Source organism: Fundulus heteroclitus, chromosome 16 (genome assembly GCF_011125445.2).
Source record: "Fundulus heteroclitus isolate FHET01 chromosome 16, MU-UCD_Fhet_4.1, whole genome shotgun sequence".
Taxonomy (NCBI): Eukaryota; Metazoa; Chordata; class Actinopteri; order Cyprinodontiformes; family Fundulidae; genus Fundulus; species Fundulus heteroclitus.
Window position 1 is genome coordinate 34,425,574 of NC_046376.1, and position 21,740 is coordinate 34,447,313.

The window sequence follows — 21,740 nt, forward strand, 5'->3', positions numbered from 1 at the left end:
GGAGTGATAGGAAGACGAAAGAATGCTGGCACTGAATAAAGGCTGGTGACAGAAGTGATCAGAGCAGGCCTGAAGAAACTGATAATATAAAACAATGTACAAAATCAAACCACATTAAAACCCAAACTAGTCCATTAACCAAAACTAATACAGAACCTAAACCTAAGACACAATCGATTACATAAAGAGAATCACTAAACCAAAACAGAACTTAAACTAATCCAGAACCAAAATCACCATAAAGACCAAACCTAAGACTAAACAGAACATAAAAAATAATAAAAACCAGAGCTAATAGTAAGACAGTAGAGTGAACTAACTAAACAACAAAACATAAACCATAACAAAACCCAAATCATGACAGCTAAGGAAGGGAGGGAGTGAGAATGATGCACCCCTAAAGGTGTGGAAAAGTCTAGACTTGAGGAAGAGCAGGGAAAGGCAAAAGTTGTAGAGCTAGGGCCTCAGGGGGCATATACAAGATGGGAACTTCCCAAGAGGAGGCTTACATGGGCTGAACTATGGAGACTTGAGCCTTTCTGGATCTCCTTCCAGCTGAGGGTTGTCTATGATACCCTTAACACCTGTGAATCTGCATAGATAGGGCATGAGAGATGATCAAATATGTAAGCTCTGTGGGCAAAATGAAATTATGTCACAACTAAAAAAAAACATTATGAGCCTCCTATAGACAGTCCAATCATGGGAGCTTAAGGTGGATTTAAATAGAATGCTTCCATTTCTGGCTATCGTTCAGACCACTTTAAGACCCGATGCAGTATTGTTCTCTACTGAGGCAAGGAAGATCATTCTGATGGAGTTAACGAGGCCATGGGGAGACGGGTGTGAGGAGGTCTTCGTGAGGAAGTCAGATTGTTACAAAGAGCTGGTGCAGGACTGCAGGCATAAGGGTTGGTAGACATGGCTGTACCCTGTGGAGATCAGATGTAGAGGTTTGCTAACTCAGTCTGCTTCTGACCCACCACTTCTGACCCACCATCAGGGGAGTGTTCTGGTTAGGGGTTGAAACACTCCATGATTGTTGGTAACCACCTGATGATACACCTCCTGGCTGATGGCTCTGGTCACAGCAGATGATCAAAGGAGAGGCATCATTTGACGTAAATAATTTAGTTTAGTTGTGAATGTAAATGTTATTTGTGCATGATGTGCTGTTGTTCAACAGCAAAACAGATATATGTTCAGACCTTTAATAAACATTGATGTCTTTCAACTAAAACGGTTCTCTGTTCGATCTTTAGATTTTAGGAAACTTTACATTCTTTATCTGGTGGTACATGATAAAATCAGCAGCAACTGCTGTGCAGGATGTATATAGTTCTTACTCATATTACATCAATGTGGTCAATGACTTATAGGTTTACTTTATTCTCTAAAATGCCTCTAGTGTTTAGAGTTTATTTTAGGTTCACTCTGAATACTGTCTATTTAGTAACTCTGAGCCCAATAATGAAGATTCTCGCTAACAAGTCACTTTAGAAATGTTTCTTTACATTTAATGATAATTGTCTTTATGTTCACAGAGCTGGATTCCCAAGATCATCAAGAAAAGAGTCTGCACAACTTTTGTTGAAGATTCTTTGAGGTAATTTTCATCATGTGTAGATGCATTTCTTGTTATATTACTTTTATTTATATTTAAATATAAAGCTGACACTCCCGTTTAAAGACGGGAGAGTCATTCAAAACAATGTCAGAAAATATTTGTAAAGAAAAGTAACAATTATAACTTGATTTAATTCTTTATTCATTAGATAAACCATAAATGTTTATCTGTTGTCATCCCGAGTTGATTCAGTCATCTACCTCCTGATGGTAAACATACAGCCAGATCAATAATGGAATGATTTAGTTCACTGGGTCCCAACTGTGGGTATGCAAATTGTTTGCAGAGAATTTCATGGTAAAAATTCAGTCTGTAGATCTTTAAAGGGTTGCAGCTGTAACTGCTGTGAAAGGTAGTTTAATAAAGTATTGACTTAGGGTTTAAAATATCAATGTACAGCACGTTAGAGTTTTATTCTTACAAATGTAAAAGTCCATTGAACATTTTTCTTCCTCGTATCACTTCACAGGGATATGAATGACTATACACAATAATATCTGTTGAATAATTATATTTGTATAGCGTACTTCCTAAAATTTAATTTTCCTAATTATGTTCAAAGTCTCACCTTGTTTTATATTTGTTATATAAGTCTTGTACTGTTCGGTAATTTTTAAAGTTTAACTATAAATAAACTAGTTTCTTAAATTTGAACTAAAAGTTATCATTGCTTCTGAGATACCAGCTACAGAATAACATAATACTGTGTTTTGTCTTTGTGACAGTAATGGAGCGCTCTGTCAGTGTGGTAGTGAGCGGGAAACGCATGACTCCGTGGCGACAGGAGACTCCTTTGGACCGGCAAATGTTACCCAGTGGGACAGCCGGCAGCACTCGTCTGAATATCCCACAGATGCTTTTGGGGAGCTGGAGTTTGCTGGAGCTGGACGCAGACACAGCTATGTGAGAAGCTTTATCGTCACAAACAAACAAACAGATTGGGTAGACTGACGCCACCCTACCTGACCAGTACAGGTAGAGGTTGGAGCTTTTCCTCTGTCCTATCTATCAAATCTATCAAAACTTGCCTGTCACCATTAATTTTCCTTGTACAGAATATATTTCAAACCCCAAATCAACCGAGATTAATTAATAAATTATGGCATACCAACATACAACCATAGGACAGTAAACTGACCTTGTTGGTGCGTAAAAGCACCAAGACGAGCAGAGAAAAAGACGCACTGTTCTGCGGCAACACATTTCACATGTATTTGCGCCGTGATCCAGGGAACAATTTACTTTTCAACACTGCTCTATTCTCTTCCCAGAGCAGTGAACTGTGTGCTGGGCAGTATTGCTGTCCAGTTTGGTATTCCACCTTTTGTTCTCCATTTTATGTAGCTTGTTTTGTCAAATACAAGCAGGCAATCTCAGTAAAATGCTGACAGTTGTGCATTGATTTCAAAAAGATCAAGTAGTAAAATGATCACTATGGCAAGTAAACATAAGCAAATTAAAATAATGATGAGGATGTAAATAATGTACGTTCAAATATTTTAATGCTGTGTGAAAATCATTTTTTACTGAGTTTTATCATCATGGCACATTTCTTCATCCAGTCCAATCGGTTAATTTATCTCCTTTCATCACTAGGCGTGCATTTATGTTGTTTTTTTCTTCTTGTACTATCAACCAATCGCAGCTCCTAAAAACAAACATTTCTGTAATTTCCATACTCAGAGTCGCTACAACAGCTATCTGAATCACTCTTTAGCTAAGGTAGGAATTTTTAGGCTAAGATAGGAGCTCTCTGATACTTAGTTAATATGGGCACTGCCTATCAGTCTGTTTTTAGAACCCCTTGGAACCACCAGTAGACCTGCAGTCTGAGAGCAAAGTGCTCTGTTTGGAACATACAGGGTAATCAGATGTCTGATGTATGACAGAGCTTAATTATGAAGGGCTTTATACATGAGAAGGAGAATTTTAATTTCTATACTTTATTTTACAGGAAAACAATGAGGGGAAGCTAAAATATGACATTTGCTGGTTTGATCCCCCGCTGCTACGATGGCACGCATAGTAGTAGCAGTTAGTGCTCCACAAAAGACCATTGTTAATAGCTGTGCTGCTTACATTATTTCATCTTGCTATGATGTGGTCTTAATATTATCAGTTCTCATTGCTCAACAGCTTTCTAATAACAACAAGGAGAGATGCCGGCCGGTGTCCGAGTTTTAGTTTTTTTCTTTTCAAGTTTTTTTTTTAAAACAAAACTTTATTGAACACTTCAAGAAACAGTTACATTCACCATTACTTCCGCAAACAGCGCAGTGCTGTGTGCTGTCTCCTTCTGTTATCTGCACATGCGGGTCGCTTTGTGGTCTTGAACTGTTCAGACACCAGAATGATGGCGGTCGCCTTTAATAGTAGTATGAACGGCCACCTAAACAAAATCAGATTTCAGCAAAAAATCGGAATGCAGTGTGAATGTAGCCATAGTCTTTTGGTATCCTGTTGATTATTATTCTTGTGATGTTAATGCAGACGATTGTTCCCCATTTGATTTAATGTCCTGGTTTTGGTTCCTTCCTTGGTGGACTGTCTGTGTTACTATGCGTTATATTGTTGTTCCTTGTTACACTTTATTGTTCTCTGTTGTTCCTGGTTCCTTGTTGGCTCATGTGTTCCCTATGTATTTTGCTTCAGTTTTTTCAAAATAAATATCACCACCTTAACCATGGCTCTGTCTCTTCGCTGCTGCACCATGGGTCTGCAACAACGTCACATCATGACATTTAATACTCTTTCAGACTGTTGAGCAGAAAACATTACTTCTGTGAGGTCACTGTGGATGTATTTCTTTCTTGGGATTAATTTAGTTAACATTTGTGTGCTCCAGAGAACTAAACTACTAAATCGTTTGCTTATACTGAGCACTGGATACTTGAGGAAAGACAGTAGTATGTCCTCCGGCATTAAACCTTGGTTCAGAAGAGGGTGTACCCTTTATGCCATGATTATTTCTTTTTATTTTCTTAACCTGAGAGATTTATTGTTTTTATCTACCAGTGAATTAATGTTATGCTCTCTATCTTTTTTAGTTTTTGCGGCTTTCATGTGACACACCTCCCCAGATGATCTACAATTTAATGACAGCCCACTGGGGCCTGTCCTCACCTAACCTGGTGGTATCAGTGTTGGGAGGTGAGGGCCATGAGAAGATAAAGCCATGGGTCAGAGATATCCTGCGAAAAGGGCTGGTTAGGGCTGCACAAAGTACAGGTAAGAAGTTACTACTCTACATGGATCTTATGGAAGTTAGTTTATTTCTCTGGCAAAAGTCAAATGTCCTACTGTTCTAAAACCTTCTCCACACACAACAACCAAAATTCTTGGTTCACAGCAAAACTCAGGCAGTTTGGTCCGACCAAAGAGAAGGTGGAGTTGGGATAGATTTCTATGCAACCAGGCAAGGGACACACTGACTCAAAAGATCAAAGCAGGTGTTTGGCTAAAAAGCAAGGAAAATCAGCCAGAGACCATGCATCACCATGGAGAAGTCTTTTGATACTTACTACATGACACCATCTGCCAACTCTGATGGTACTGAATAACTGGCTGATGAGCTGAATGACTTCTATTGTATGTTTGAAAAGCTCCCATTCACACCTCTCCCCTGCACCCTCTGGAGCACCCTCTTTGCTCCAACTCCTCTGACTGCCACACTCTCACTCCCTCTTCTGACAGAAGCAAGGCTACCATACAACTGGTGCCATTGGGCCCTCTTACCACCTCCAGCAGGTAAAGCAGGTGACGTGTCTTGCCCTAAGTTCACAACGACTGAGATGGTTGGAGTGGGGGTCTGAACCAGCAACCCACTGGTTACAGGACAAACTCCCTGGTTCCTGCATCACTGTCACTTCAGACATGGTCACAGGGGTCTGGGCAGGCACCAGACTGTGCTAAGGCCAGTTAGGGAGCCTTTCCACAGCATTTAGGAAGACCACTTTAGCACATGCTAAACAGAACACCATGGCTAAATTGTCTTGTCAGCTAGTCTCTGGGCCTGTGTCTTTGCATTTGTCACTGGAAACCTGCAGCCTAAAAGTGGATTCAGTTATCAGAGAAAATGTAATCCAGTCTGTGATAAAGCTAAAGCCAAGGCATTATTGGCCCTTCATACTGGGGGTCAACCAACTCTACCAGTCCACCAAGACTTTGTTTCAGAAGTAGTGGTGGAAAAAGTTACTCTGGTGTGATTAGGAAAAATGTGTCAAACGAAACTGATGATATTAATCAACCAGAGCACCATTTTCCATGAAGAATAAACCAATATTCCCCAGAAAAATTGCAAGAAGCTTGTTCCAGTCACATAAACAAGCTGCTCTGTGCCTGTTCGACCACATTATGGTACATTTGATTCCTGCATACATCGGGTGATTGTGGTGCAGGAGTTATGGAGTTTGTCCTGCAATTGGCGAGTTGTTGGTTTGATCCCCAGCTCTGACTGTCTCAGTCATTGTGTCTTTGGGCTAGACACTTCACCCGAATAGAGGGCCTGGTGGCACCGATGTATGGCAGCCTCTCTTCTGTCAGTCTGCTCCAGGGCAGCTGTGGCTACTAACATAGCTCACCACCGTCAGGGTGTGAATGTGTGTGTGAATGGGTAAATGACTGATTGTAGAGTAATGCGCTTTACAGACTAAAGTGCCGCACAGGTACAAGCCATTCACCATACAAGCAGAAATGAAAACTCTTCACACCTGTTTTGAGGACATCAAAGAAGTGATATAGTGAGGTTGTGGAAGAACTTCAATAGTGCTTTGACGATACAAACTTGGATGTTCTCAGGTCCGCCAGTAAAGATTGTTCATTAATGTGCACTATCCTGATTAAATAAATAAATAAATAAACAGAAACATCAGTAAACAGAAACCCCAGTAAACAGAAACTGTAACATATTACATTAACTTGTGCGAGGACAGCAACATTCCACCATGCACCTGGGTGAGTGACAAATAATGACAAGTCCTGGTTCACAGCTGAACTGAGCTGTATATCAGCCTCAGTGAGGGATAGAAAGGAGACACGAGGGAAGAAAAGCTAAATTACGTCATAGCACAAAAATAGAACAATAATTCTCTGCCAGCTATTCTCCTTCTGTCTCCAAGCTACAAGCCTAATGCTTCCCACTTTGTCAATGAGCACCTCTAGCCAACAATCTGAAACAGTTCTATTGCTGATTTTAAAGATGACAGGACAGACCTGACACCCCTAAAACCTTCACCCATTAAGCATTGATTAGCAGCCCCCTACTCGACTTACCTGGATCAACCACAGAGCTTCACACAACAACATACCCCAGCCCTATCCCAACCACTTACCCTCGATACCATCCCCACCAAAAGCTCTTTCAATCAAAGTAGGAGGTATAAAAAGATAATCTAAAAGACTGAACCCCCTCAAGGTTGCAAGCCAAGACTCCACCCATTTCCAAGTTTTTAGTCTCTATGTTAGTCGCCATGTTTGACCAAGTAGCAACAAAGCAAAAAAAAAAATTCAGATTCTAACATTTGCTGCAAGAATATGGTAGCAATACAATGCTCACCTACTAAAGTACTAAGGATGCTTGTTATGTGCTTGTTATGGAGGGGTTGAATAGTCGTGAGACTCCAGTAACTAGTAATACAATTATTTTCTGTTTAATTTAGAGAAAACCATTTCAATATTCATCATGTTGAGTTTTTAATTCAACATTTGTTATTTTTTCACATGTTTTTGCAAAGCACTGCTGGGTTATATTTTTGCCAACAAACCTAATTTACAATGGTGAAAGATTTAGGCACAACTGTATTTCTTATATCCATAGACATATGGATAATCTAAATGGCTACCATCATCGTGTTATTACATCAGCTAATTAGATGGATAAAAATATTTGCACATTTTTAATGTTTCTTTCTTTATAACTTTGATTAGTTCATTTGACTTATTACATTGTTCCATATTCCTATTGGTTTTTTAGTGTTTACTTGTATACTTCCCTCAGTGTAACTAACCATATTTCTCCAGGAGCCTGGATTTTGACGGGGGGTCTGAGAGAAGGTGTTTCCCGCTGTGTAGGAGATGCAGTGAGAGACCACAAGGCTGCGGCTTCAGCTGTGTCCCAGAATAAAGTTGTTGCCATTGGAGTGGCCCCTTGGGGTCGGGTGTACAACAGACAGCAGCTTGTCAACGCCCAGGTACTCATTCTACTATGTTCTGTTTCACAGCAAAGTGAAAGGAGTCTAATATACTAAAACCAAGTATAATAACAATGGCAGCGATGACTACTTGATTCTTTTGTTGCCGGTCTGAAGGGAAGTTTCCCAGCTCGTTACGATGTCCAAAACACAACAAAAGATACATGCTGCTTGGACAACAGTTGCCAAGCTTTCCTCTTGGTGGACAATGGGAGTGTTGGAAAACGAGGTGGCGAGACGGCCTTTCAAGCTAATCTGGAGGACTACATTTCCCATCAGCGCACGGGCATTTGGGGTGAGATTGGTTTTGGTGTCTTTAATAGATATACTTCATCTAATAAATGTTGAATTATCCTTATGGTAGAAAAAATAGCACGAAACATATCAAATGAATTATATAGATCAGTTAAGGCAAGGCAAGTTTATTTATATAACACTTTTCAGTAACAAGACAATTCAAATGGATGTACAGGAACAGAAAAACTTTACAGACATAGGAAAAGACAAGCATTACATTAACAAAGGAATAAACTAAATAAATCCTTGACTAGACTTCCTTCATACATTAACAAACATACAGAAAGACTTAATTGTTTCTATTCATAAGAAATAATCTAAGTACATCCTTAAGGATTTCTAATCTAAAGTAATCTTGTCCAAATTTTCTACAGCTATAACTAGTATAACTTCTTTTGTTTATTGTTTCACTGGAATGAGCTTCACCACTAAAAATTCAAAGCTTAGTTTTTTCTATTCATACATTGACAAGGTCCTTAAAGCTACAATTTAAGGTCTTTGATCTGACCTTTCTAAACCACAGCTAAAATGGGAGAATAGTTTCTATTCATAATAAAGTTTCTCTGGAATGAGCTTCATCACTAGAAATTCAAAGCTTAATTGATTCTTTTCATAAAGATCTGATCTGACCTTTCTGACACTACAGCTGAAACAGAAAGCAGCGGAATAAGGGAAAAAGCACAGTGGAGGCAGTGTGCTTGTGCCTGCGTTTTAGTGTGTGTGTGTGTGTGTGTGTGTGTGTGTGTGTGTGTGTGTGTGTGTGTGTGTGTGTGTGTGTGTGTGTGTGTGTGTGTGTGTGTGTGTGTGTGTGTGTGTGTGTGGTGGCAGCAGGTGTAGAGGGGGGCCCAAAAAGACTGCGTTGCCCCGGGCCCTAGCAAAGCTGTCAGCTTGCCTGGGTACCAGTATCGGTATCTGGCCTGATACTACGTGTTTGTACTCGTACTGTATTCGTAAATTTGTTCCGATACTACAGGACCGGATACTAGCGTACCTTTCTCTTTAACAGAAAGCATTAGTTTGCGATCAGATACTACAAGCAGCTATAAAACAACATATAAGAAAATCAAACTGAAAAAGAAAACAGAAAAGAAGAAGACAAAGCAGCGAAGAAGAACACAGTGTGACGTCAAGAACCCGCCAGCCAGAGCATAGAGAAGGAGGGAGTAAACATAAAGGGTGAAGGAGTTAGCCACGTCCGCTATTTGGAAGTATTTTCAATTAAACGAGGACGACAAAAGCACATTTCACCTCGTTCACTAGCATCCTGGACCTTAATATCCCTAAAACCAGGGAGTTGTGCCTGAGAGACAAGTCAGGACTAGCATGCACTAGACTTGGTATAATGAGAAGGCAGGTATTGGAACAGGTCACAAAATTCAAATACCAACATAGATGACAAGCTGACTTTCCAGCTAGACGGTTTCCTTAGGAACCTAAGGGGCTGCCAACATGCCTACCATTAAACATTAACACATCAGGGCTGTGTTTCCTATCTGAGATAGCAATTAGGAAATAAATAAGCCCTTTTCCATTAGACCTCAAATGATGATGATAATTTGATAACTAGTGATTGAACAGAGCCAATTTCCTTGTACACAGAAAAAGCCTTTCCCTAAGACAGATTTTTCATGTAAACCTAAGTTGGTAGACAGTGAACTATTTTACTATTTACAAACCATGAACCATGTCTGAGGGGACATGCTGTATTTAGTTGAGATCCACGTATTTAGTGAGGAGGATGCAAATCTGTGCAGCTTGCATATCCTATAACTTATAAAAATTTCCCTGCGATCAAATGTCCACTGTATTGTACTTAAAAATTCCCCTAATTTTTCTCGCCATGGCAGATGAAAAATATACTCATCAAGCTCTAAATTTGAACTCGTCTGTCACAGTTTACACCACTACTGCCCTGTGCAGGGAGAAGGAAGCTGTGGTTTATTTTTATTTATTTTTACCCACAGGAGTAAAATACAGTGGCGCGCGAAAGAGGTTAGGGCCTGTGTAAAAGGTGCTAAGGAGATTTAACACCATAAGCAAGACCAGTTGTGTTTTCTCCAACCTGTTTCTCCAAAGTCTGCCTTTTTCTGTTTGACCTGTGCTGTCTGCTTGTCTCCACTTGCTGGACTGGAGTGGTACTGCAGTTTTCCTCACAACTGCAGTACCACAACTTCCTCATGTGTAATTGGGTTATTTTATATAAAAGACACCAAGTAAATGGATACGCATAGAAATTAAAAGCCCCGGGTTTTGCTTTTCCCTGGGAAATTCTGGGGCTTGCAATGAAAAATGGGCTATTATCACAATTAAGCACAGTGAGGTTTTAGATTGCTTTAGATTAGGGTTTTTAACAGGGGTGGAATGGCTCCCTATGGTGCATTTAGAGGATGCCAGGGAATGCTGGAAGCATTATTTAAAGGAAGGTGTATGGACTGAGATTTATTTTGGGCTAGTTTCCTTGAAGGTAAGGTTTACACCAAAGATGAATGACAGTACCAGTTTAAACTTTTATCAACTTGAGAAAAACTGTGGTCTGCAACATTAAAACATGAATGGCACTGCAATTGTGTTCATCATAGCTCTTCTTCTCTTCAGAGTTTCTGTCAGCTTCTTGTGGTGCAGCTCAGTGCAGACTTCAGGAGAACGGGATATCTGAGTGTCATCTGTAAAATTACTCTCACATGGCATTTACTGTATAAACTCTGGAAAATGAACGCTCTCTTTTGTGTTATTGCCCATTAAATAATTTATTTCCGTTAAAGGGGATAGATCATAAGCACATTGTTATCACAGTGCTTACACATTTTCAAGAGGAATATTCAGTATTCGGACTTCACCTGAAAGTGTCCAGTATCCAGACGAACAACAAAACATTGTGTTTGTGTGTTAGCCTCTTTTTTGTGTTTGAAGTGCTTTTTGTGTTTACAGCTCATTTGTGTATTTGCTGTGCATTTGCACCTCTCAGTCACCATATTCTTGCCCCTGCCATGTGCTGGAGAAACGGTCCCAGAGACATAAAAGTCAACCAGACACTAATAGGTTCTGCCATTAAGCCTGACACAAGCTGAACCTGACTGGCACACAGAGCCATAGGCTCCACGCGGCAGGCCCCTTCTAAATTTTCTAGTTATAATTTCTGTTCACATAATTGTTTTTACCAGGGAAACCATTGAATAATTTTTTTCATTCTGTGATGTGCTTACTTAAAATGAGAAACAACAATGATATTCATAGCAGAAAATAATAATAATAATAATAATAATAATAATAATAATAATAATAATAATAATAATAATAATAATAATAATAATAATAATAATAGGGGCCAGTAGCTTTCCATTTAATAAACTTGTTTTCTTTATCCATCAGGTAGCGGCAGCATTGAAATTCCAGTCCTTTGCATGCTTATCTCAGGAGAACCTGGTATTTTGGAGGTAAGAAAAATATTTTCTTACATGAAAAACCAGTCTTTGGGAATCACTCTCTATCTCTCGGCCTCGCCAATCTCTGTATTTTCTTTTCTCTCTCTTGACTGTCCAGCCTTTTGTACAAGACATAAATGTTTGTTGTTTGACCTTAGGTACTTCTACCTTCACCACACATCTCTCTGAACCAATGGCGACTTTCTTCAGTCTTCACTGTGTGCCATTTCTTCTTAGCTGATCTCTTTCTCTGAACACACTCCTCCAAGTCTCCTCGTGAACTTCCCTTTCAGACGGCATACCTAGCACTATCCTACCTGTCTCCCTGATAGCATTAGCTGTAGTTGTCCTCGTGGAAGCACCTCCTGGCCTCCAAGAGCCTGTCTCAACTCCTCCCTGAAAGCCACACATCTTTCTTCCCTTTTTCAGCCCCCACTAACCTGTCTTCTGTTCTTCCTTTGTCCTCTTTATCTTCATCATCATCAGTCATTCCACACACCACCCTGTGCTGCCTGGCAACTGTCCCCAAACAACTACCTTGCTGTCAGACAGTTCCCTCAGGTTACATCGTCTACACAAGATTTAATCTACCGCTGTGCTCCTTACTCCGCTCTTATAAGTCACCCTGTGTTCCTGCCTTTTCTGAAAGTAAAGTCTACCACCATCACTTCCTTATCACCCCAGTTCCCAGTTCTGACATGGTAATTTTAGTCTCCACCAATCACCACTCTCTAATTTCTTGGGGTATTCTGCATTACTTCATCAGAGGCTACATTCACACTGCAATGCAATGCGACCCAAATCTGATCTTTTAGTCCATATGTGAACCATATCCTTTTTTCCTGTCTTTTTCTTGGGAGTGTGAATGGGCCAATTCTGATAATGCCCCCCCCTCAAAAAAAACCCAACTGATTTTTGCCACTTCCATATGTGGTACTAACTCTGATATGTATAGGATATTTTTCAAAGCGTGCACAGTCTGAACAGTCATGTTGCATTTTATCCGTCTTTGACATCACTCCACACACAGTAGTAGCAGGTAGTGCTCCATAAAAGGCTAATTTTGCTAATAGGCTCTCATAAGAGAGCAGCTGTAAAGGTTAAACTTTACTTTTAAAAGTGGGATTAAGTGTCTATTGGCAATTAAATTAATTGGGAATATTACAGTAATTTTTATAATTGTGTCTAAGTTTGACAGTATACCTCGTGACATTTTTACTGAAATTTTCACAGTTTTAGTCCTGTTTGTTTTCTGTCCCACTCCTCGTTTCCTGTACCTGTGTTCTAGTAATCTGCTGTGTTTGCTTTCATTCCCTGGCTCAGAGATTAGATGCGTCACTGAAGAAAGCAACGCCCTGGCTGGTTCTTGCTGGTTCTGGTTCAGTAGCAGATTTCATTACCGACCTGGTGGCAGGAGATGGAACAGCGTGTGACCGAGTCCACGAAAAAGTCCGGAAACACTTTCCAGCTGAGGCTGAGCAGGAAAAACTGGTCCAAACTGTGAGTTCTTAGAGAGTCTGCGTGGGTGTGTTTTCCTAGAAAGCATGGGTGTAGTCACAACTGCACACAGAGGTGAGACAAAGGGGATAAGAAGCTATCTAAGTAAAATAAATATTTAATCACCTGTCCATGAGAAGCTTGTCATTTATTTATACAAAGTAATTAGTACATTTTGTCAAATTAATCACAAAGCTTTTTCAATGGGATTTTAAAACATTAGGCTATTACAACACAGAGTATTGTATAATTTACAAAACAAATGGTTTTAAGTTTTTGTATTAAATACAAATTATTTAAATAGCACAATTACATAAATGATTAAATGTCAGTTATAGACATGGCAATTGATCCTAGGTATTAAACAATGCAGTAAAGTTCGATTTATCATTCAAATTGGTTAAATAGTTTTCTATCTAAGGAGATTGCATCAAGTCAATGACTAGCATTAGCCACAGCGGGCAATCGCTTGCATTTTGTTGTTGACTTTTCAGCAATTCCTCATAGCGATCATGCATGCACAACACCCCTTTAAGTGCAAGAGACTTAAACCAGAACCAAACCATATGCCAAAAAGTGTATCGTCTGCAGAAGGAGAACTTGATGTTGTTGGCAGGAGTAGCTCAGCCAATGCCCCCTCCAGGACTGTTTCATAGCTAAACGGCATGCCAGGCCAGATATAGCTACTAGAAAAAGAACTAAAAGAGAAATAATATAAAGTCAAAGGTTGACTAAAGAACAGACAATGCAAAATTGGGGAGTAGTAGCAAATGGGCAGAAAGTGGGGTAAAGCGGTCAGCTTTGAAAGTGAGATGGAGAATGTTAAAACCAACACCATCTGTGATGTGTAACCAGTAAAGATGAATCAGAATGGGAAAATAATGTCTTCAAAAGAAGAGGTTCTGGTAATGACCCGGGTGAGTAATGATGGATAACTGCACTGGTGGTGGTTATAAGAGATGGATAAAGATGGATGACGTTAGAAACATATGGAGCAATCAGATCTGTGACGTATGATGGAGCCTGATTATTAAGGGCTTTATATGTGAGGAGAATATTCATTTCTGTTCGGGATTAAACAGGGAAGCCCTTAAATGTATTTTATGGAATTCCTGCTGATAATGAACTGCAGTAGTCCAGCCATGAAGCAATAATGTATTGACTAGTTTTTCAGTGCCCATCTCAGAAAGAATATTTTAATTTTCAGCAAAAATGCTGTATGTGAAAGAAAGGAATTCTTAAAATCTTTTTAGAATGCGATTTCTGTGCAGTGTCACAAAAGAATGGGTTCAGTTTCACCTGCTGTGGCCTGTTAGACATGAAAGAGTGATATAATTTAATTAAAAAAGGATTCACATGCAGCTGAATGAGTTTTTTTTAAGGAGAATATGTGGCTGAATGGAGTTAAGAGCTGAGCTAAACTCAATAAAAACTAATCTGGCATATGCAGACTCAAAATGGTTTAAAATGAGGTGTCCTACAGTTACATTTGCATCACTTCTGCTCTGTTTCTTTTTGTATGCAAAGTGATATTGCGTTGGCTGGATTTTGGCAGGGGGTCGGAGAGCGGATGCTTCCCGCTTTGTGGGAGAGGCTGTCTTCAGTAGGGAAAGGGAAGTTTATTCCAGTTGAATCGAAGATGGGTGGAGCTAAACCCAGAACGTTCCTACAAAAATTAAAGAGCTGCAGAAGATTTGAGACTGGGGTGGAAGTTAACCTACTGCAGGAAAACACCCCTAAACATCCAACCAGAGCAGCAATGGAATGGTCTAGACCAGTGGTCTTAAATTCCAGTCGTTGAAGGCCAGTGTCCTGCAGCTTTTAGCTGTGTCTCTGCTTCAACAGGTGTGTTGAAGCAGAGACACCAACATGAGCTCATTAGCAGAGCTCTCCATAGCTTGACTGCATACTAGTGAGTTTAGCCTCCTAGACCCCTGGTCTAGACCCCAGCATCTACATTGTTTAGATTGTCTTATTCGAGCTTGGGCCTAAATTAATGAAGAAAAGTTATGTCAAGACTTCAACATTCATATTACCAGATGCTTCACATTAAATCTTATGGAAGTTGAACTATTTAGCTTCAACTTAGCAAAACATATAGCCTGTCAGTGTTCCAAGCTGGTAAAGATACACCCCTAAAGACTTACTGCTGGGATTCATTTATACGCCCCCACCCTCTTCTATACACACACTGTAATAAACTGTAATTTATATAATTATGCCCTACTTTTTTTCTTCTGACTTCATCTATGTAGCTTAGCAGGACCATTATTTTGTGCTAACTCTATGTTCTAAACTTTTGAAATCCTTTGTAAACTGAAGTTGGAATAATTAAACGTTATTAATGTTTGCTGTAATATTAACTGATAATTCCTGAGGTGTCAATTGGTTTGGGTGAAAATATAGGTGTTAATGATGTTAAACACAGATTGTTTGCTTTTATTTGCAGGCTGTGAGTATTTATCAGAGGAGAGACCTCATCACTGTTTTCAACGGGGAGCAGGAGGGACCTGATGACTTTGACACAGTTCTCCTCAAAGCCCTGGTCAGAGGTAGGTGACACAGTTTGATTTACAGAGTAGTGTTGGAACAAAACATTTATGATCAAAAAATAATCTGCACAATCCAAATATAAAAAAAACATTTTACATTTGGAAGAACCTCAGTAGCAAAACACCATCTGTCACGTGTTTGGTGTGTCTCTTTGATGACTTGGGGTATATTGCAAAAAGAACTCTCTTCAAGTTCAAGAATTTATAGAATGCTGTTCTTTGAATTAACACTAGATTTCATTCAACGAATCCTCTCTATTAGGCTAGTAAAACTTAGCTAAAACTACCAAGCCAAATTAAGTAAAAAAGAATAACATAGTGATTTACTCTGGATGTTCATTTTATTGCTGTTAATAAATTCCTGAACTTGAAGAGAAGTTATCACTCGTTTATTCTATATGTGTGCAGGGTTTGCTGTTAAAATGTTGTAAAAATGTTTGCTGTTGTAAAAATTATATATATAACAATGTGTGTACTCTGTGGCATGTAACAAAAGTAATTTTCCCCTGGGATCATTAAAGTATGTCTGATTCTGAAAAGATTGCCAGTGCTCAAATCACCCTTTCAACTTTTGTCCTAATATTGTTTGGGCTGATATTCACCAGACAATACCTAACAGAACGAGAGTTATTTATTTCCCTCCAAGGGGATGAAAAAGAGTATCTTATCTACATATTAAAAACTGCATGATTGTTATAGAAGCTGATGTCCTCATTTCCTCCTCTGTTTAGGTGGAGGATCAGCCAATCGGCTCTTTTTGTTTCTACCATCTTCCCTCCATAAGACACTTTTAGGCTGGCTAACAGTCCTCCTTACTATTCATAAAAAAATTTCACTTTAGGAGCTTTCTTACCTAAGATGCTTTGTGAATATTTTTTTTTTTATAGAGGTTGAATTCTGAGAAAAATCTAAAATCTAAATCTAAGATATTTCTTAAAATGACGTGACTAAGAGCTACATTTAGTCTTAGGATTCTTTGTGAATAGGGTTAGAGTTCTATAGAAAAAAGAAACAAAAAAAGAAGACTATATTTTTTCTTAGTTAAAAACTTAATTCCTGCTTTGGTATCAACAAGGTAAAGTTTACTTGTGACTTCTCCACAGTGGTGAGACTCCGTACAGGAACAACTTCTATTTGTCACGGTTATATGTATGAGATTCCTTACTTTCTAATTTTACAAAAATCACTAATATTTTTAACTTTATGTTGTTAGAAAATTATTTAAATTATCTTAGTTTTCATATTGGAGCATGGAGCTCCTTTTGAAATGACGGTTATAACTACACAAAAAAGAATTTGTGAAAATTTACGTCTTTCATTCTAACACTAGACCATGCAAAACTAAGACTTTGTGTTTTTGACACATCTGTAACATGAATATTTTTATCTAATGTGTTTTTTGTTAAGCGAGTAAACGTGTGTCCAGTAAGGCCAGCGAGTACATAGAGGAGCTTAGACTGGCTGTGGCCTGGAATCGAGTGGACATCGCTAAAGCTGAGCTCTTCAATGGAGAAATACAATGGAAGGTAAAAAAAAAAAAAAAAAACTGTTGGAAAATGAAACTTTTCTACAATCTAGCTCAGGGGTTCTCAAACATTATGTGCAAATGTACAAATATGATTTCAATGATTAGGTGCAAAACAACTACGGAAGAGCAAATCCTGCTGCTTACATTTAGTAACATCTTTCAAGCAAAACAAATTATGCTTTATGCCTCCAGCTATTCAGTTGAGACTCTGAGCCACTCTCATTTCTGACAGCAATGACCTCTCCAGCTTTAAGAGATTTAACTGTCATTCATTTTTATGACTCAAAAAACAACAGGTCTGTCTGCCTTCAATGAGCTGCCTTAAAATAGTATTAATAGTACATTTATTTTTGTTTTCAATTAACTTAATTTCCTGAATTGCAATTCAACATTTCTATTTGACTTATCAGCACACATGTTTTGTATGAACATTACGAACAAAAGTATTTTTTTTCTTGACGCACATACACTTTTAGTATGGATTCCATGCAATGTTTTATAAATGAGACCCCTGGTGAGATTCAGCTAAATGGGTGTCATGATCCCCTGGTCCCCATTTCAGAAAGCTGGGTTAGTGGATACTCAGAGTAATTTCCAGGGTTAATTTCTGCATACCCTGGCTTTTACGTTTCAGAAAGTTCAGAAGCCTTTACCCTGAGTGAAATTATGACAACTAATTACACCATGAAACAACCCTGCTACCGAGAAGAGTTGTTAGGGCAAACTCTGAGTTTTTCCTATTTTCTAACTGAGATCTGCGCACGGATGTATCGGGAAAGGCCTGTCGTTTCTGGTGGAGCCTGGTTGCTGGAGTGCAAATACTCCACAGAAATCTCTGCCAGGAGAAGCTGATCAGACCATGATTAAATGTCTAATCATTTCTGGATTAACATATTTTAAGCATTAACATGTTTTGCTGCTGTCATTGATTTATTTCAATATTCTCTGCTTGCAGAGGGGACACTCTCAGTTTAAATGTACTCTGAATATCCACCAACCCAGCTTTCTGAAATGGGGCCATTGGTTAATTTAGACACCTAAGTACCTAGACCTATCTGGCTGGGGGTCATCCTGCCACATACTTACCACTGGCTTTAAACTAATCTGGCGCCGACTGACTGAAAAGCGTCAGTATATAAAGGCAGAAACAACAGAGAATGTGGTGAGGTTAATGAGCTGCTGCAGGTGCAGCTGTTCGCGTCAATAAGCACAGGCAGCTAGCAAGACGCTGCTAGCTGCCCCAAGTGATGACAAAAGCAGAGGGTACTCTCAGCCTATTGAACACTTTAATTTTTTTTAATTTACCAACATTATTATTGTACTCATTATGTTCTGTTTTGGAAAGCTTCTAGAAATCCTTGAATGATGTACAGACTTATACTGATGATGTCTTTTCACTTTCAGTACGAAGACCTTGAGGAGTCCATGACGGATGCTCTGATCAACAATAAGCCCCAGTTTGTGCGTCTCTTCTGTGGAAACGGTCTTAACATCCTGAATTATCTGACAAATGAGCGGTTGGAGACCTTGTATCGCTCGCTGTCAGACAGCTCGCTGGCTTATATGCTGCTCCAGAAGCATCTGAGTGAAAGGAAGAGCCTGGTTGGATCCCTGCCCTCTGTGAATGGAGGTGCATCAGGTGTGATGAAGACTTTCCAAATGAAAGTAAACACAGCTACTTCACTAATGGATCTTACCTTGTATGAGGTGAGTTGGATGCTTTAGGAAGTAGGCAGGTGTTTGGTGAAACAGATAATAGAAAGGGTTAGGGAGGAAATAAGGGAACGCTAAAACGCACTCCATTTTAATTCTCTTGTTTCTTAATTTAATTCAAAGATACATTCTTAATCCCAAAGGGAAAGTAAAGGCTAGTATAACTCATGTTATAGGCGATTCTTCAAAGAGTTGTTGTTGATGGCTGCATATGGTAAGGATCTTTTGTAACAGCAAGCAGTGTTAAAGCAGTTCTGGTGCAGCCTCCACCTGAAGACACTGTTGTTGTACAACAGTCTGATTAAGAGGATGTTCAAGATTATCCATAAAGTTTTTTTGATAGTGCTATCTGCCATTTCTAAATAAATATGATGGCATATTCAAATCCAACTCCACAGTGATACCCATACTGCAGGGGGTCCTGATAGTTGCCTGTTTGCTTACTCAGATAGGCAAAAATTAGTCTCTTTAGGACCTTCACAATGAAAGATGCCAAGCCAACAGTTCCATATTCATTGAGTGTTGATCAGTGTTGAGTTTTTGTATGGTACCAAAATACATCAGGTGGTCTTCCACAACACTGGACCATTCTTCTGTGTCAGGCTAAGGCTGAATATATGCTGTAGAATTCCAGAGAAGCACTCTGCACAGGCCCTCAGGTCTGACACATTCTGGACCTGCGGCCTTATTCTGATTCACTCTCTCCAGATGCCTCTTCACCTTACTTCTAAAGACAGAAAGGTGAAAGGGGAGGAGAAAGGAAGCTGCACCATCTTCCAATTTGGTTAAGAAAAACCAAATGTCCCTCTCCCCAGCCACTTGGGCCAGCTCCTCCGGGGGAATCCCAAGGCGTTCCCAGGCCAGCCGGAAGACATAGTCCATCCAGCGTGTCCTGGATCTTCCCCTGGGCCTCCTCCCGGTGGGACGTGCCCGGAACACCTCACCAGGGAGGCGTCCAGGAGGCATCCTATCAGATGACCGAGCCACCTCAACTGGCTCCTCTCGACGTGGAGGAGCAGCGGCTCTACTCTGAGTCCTCCACGGATGACTGAGCTCCTCACCCTATCTCTAAGGGAGAGCCCAGACACACTACGGAGAAAACTCATTTGGCCGCTTGTATCCGGGATCTCATTCTTTTGGTCACGACCCGAAGCTCGTGACCATAGATGAGGGTAGGAACATAGATCGACCGGTAAATCGAGAGCTTCGCCTTTTGGCTCAGCTCTCTCTTCACCACAACGGATCGGTACAGCGCCCACTTCACAGCAGACGCTGCACCAATCCGCCTGTCGATCTCCCACTCCATCTTCCCCTCTTTTGTGAACAAGACCCCAAGATACTTAACCTCCTCCACTAGGGGGCAGCACATCCTCCCCAACCCGGCGAGGGCACTCTACCCTTTTCCGGCTCAAGACTATGGTCTCAGATTTGGAGGGTTAGGGTGATCCTCATCCCGGCCGCGTCACACTCGGCTGCGAACCGCTCCAGTGAGAGCTGTAGATCACGCCAATAGAACCACGTCATCCGCGAATAGCAGAGACGCAATCCTAAGGCCACCAAAACAGATCCCCTCAACACCTTGGCTGCGCCTAGAAATTCTGTCCATAAAAGTTATGAACAGAATCGGTGACAAAGGACAACCTTGGCGGAGTCCAACTCTCACCGGAAATGAGTCCAACTTACCGCCAGCAATGCGGACCAGACTCTGACACCGGCCATACAGAGACCTGACAGCCCTTATTAAAGGGCCCGGTACTCCATACTCCCGGAGTACCCCCCACAGGATCCCTTGGGGGACACGGTCGAATGCCTTCTCCAGATCCACAAAACACATGTAGACTGGTTGGGCAAACTCCCATGCCCCCTCCACGATCCTGCTGAGGGTGTAGAGCTGATCCAGTGTTCCACGACCAGGACGAAAACCACACTGCTCTTCCTGAATCCGAGATTCGACTATCCGACGGACCCTCTTTTCCAGAACCTCTGAATAGACCTTACCAGGGAGTCTTAAGAGTGTGATTCCTCTGTAGTTGGAACACACCCTCCGGTCCCCCTTTTTAAATAGGGGGACCACCACCCCAGTCTGCCAATCCAGGGGAACTGCCCTCGATGTCCACGCAATGCTGCAGAGCCGCGTTAACCAACACAGCCCCACAACATCCAGAGCCTTAAGGTACTCAGGGCGAATCTCATCCACCCCTGGGGTCTTGCCACCGAGGAGCTTTTTAACAACCTCGGCAACCTCAGCACAGGATATGGGAGAACCCGACCCAGAGTCCTCAGGCTCTGCTTCCGCAATGGAAGACGTGTTGGTGGGATTAAGGAGGTCTTCGAAGTATTCCGCCCACCGACACACGACGTCCCGAGTTGAGGTCAGCAGCACACCACCCCCACTATAAACAGTGTTGGTACCGCACTGCTTCCCCCTCCTGAGACAATGGACCAAAATCGCTTCGAAGCCGTACGGAAGTCTTTCTCCATGGCCTCTCCGAACTCTTCCAACGCCCGAGTTTTTGCCTCGCCGACTAGCCGAGCTGCCTGCCGCTTCGACTGCCGGTACACATCAGCTGCTTCCGGAGTCCCACAGGCCAATAAATCCCGATAGGACTCCTTCTTCAGCTTGACAGCTTCCCTCACCGCTGGTGTCCACCAGCGTGTTCGAGGGTTGCCGCCGCGACATGCACCGACAACCTTGCGGCCACAGCTCCGAAGAAAACGTTTTCTTAATATTCTAATTATATGACCAGTACCTGCATATTTAAAAAGGAAAGATAAAAATGTGTGCAACTCTGCTTCAGGTGTCCCGGCTGCTACAGGATCTCTTAGATGATGTCTGTGGGCCTTTCTACTATCAAACTCTAGGGCTTGGCAATGAGATGGGCAACAGAAGAACTATAAAGGTTAGTGAGTATAGAA

General features: G+C 40.8%; 1 protein-coding gene across 1 annotated transcript in view; it reads left to right on the forward strand.

Moving 5' to 3' along the window:
- The window catches only part of LOC105925258 (transient receptor potential cation channel subfamily M member 4), a 61,474-nt gene that overhangs the window by 6,240 nt on the left and 33,494 nt on the right, over positions 1-21,740 (forward strand). Inside the window, exons 2-12 of the mRNA XM_012861006.3 lie at positions 1,545-1,606; positions 2,353-2,530; positions 4,675-4,855; positions 7,646-7,815; positions 7,933-8,110; positions 11,482-11,546; positions 12,858-13,034; positions 15,481-15,583; positions 16,991-17,109; positions 18,516-18,818; positions 21,623-21,724. Coding sequence (XP_012716460.2) covers positions 1,545-1,606; positions 2,353-2,530; positions 4,675-4,855; positions 7,646-7,815; positions 7,933-8,110; positions 11,482-11,546; positions 12,858-13,034; positions 15,481-15,583; positions 16,991-17,109; positions 18,516-18,818; positions 21,623-21,724 — 1,638 coding nt within the window. The remainder of the gene's footprint in view (positions 1-1,544; positions 1,607-2,352; positions 2,531-4,674; positions 4,856-7,645; positions 7,816-7,932; positions 8,111-11,481; positions 11,547-12,857; positions 13,035-15,480; positions 15,584-16,990; positions 17,110-18,515; positions 18,819-21,622; positions 21,725-21,740) is intronic.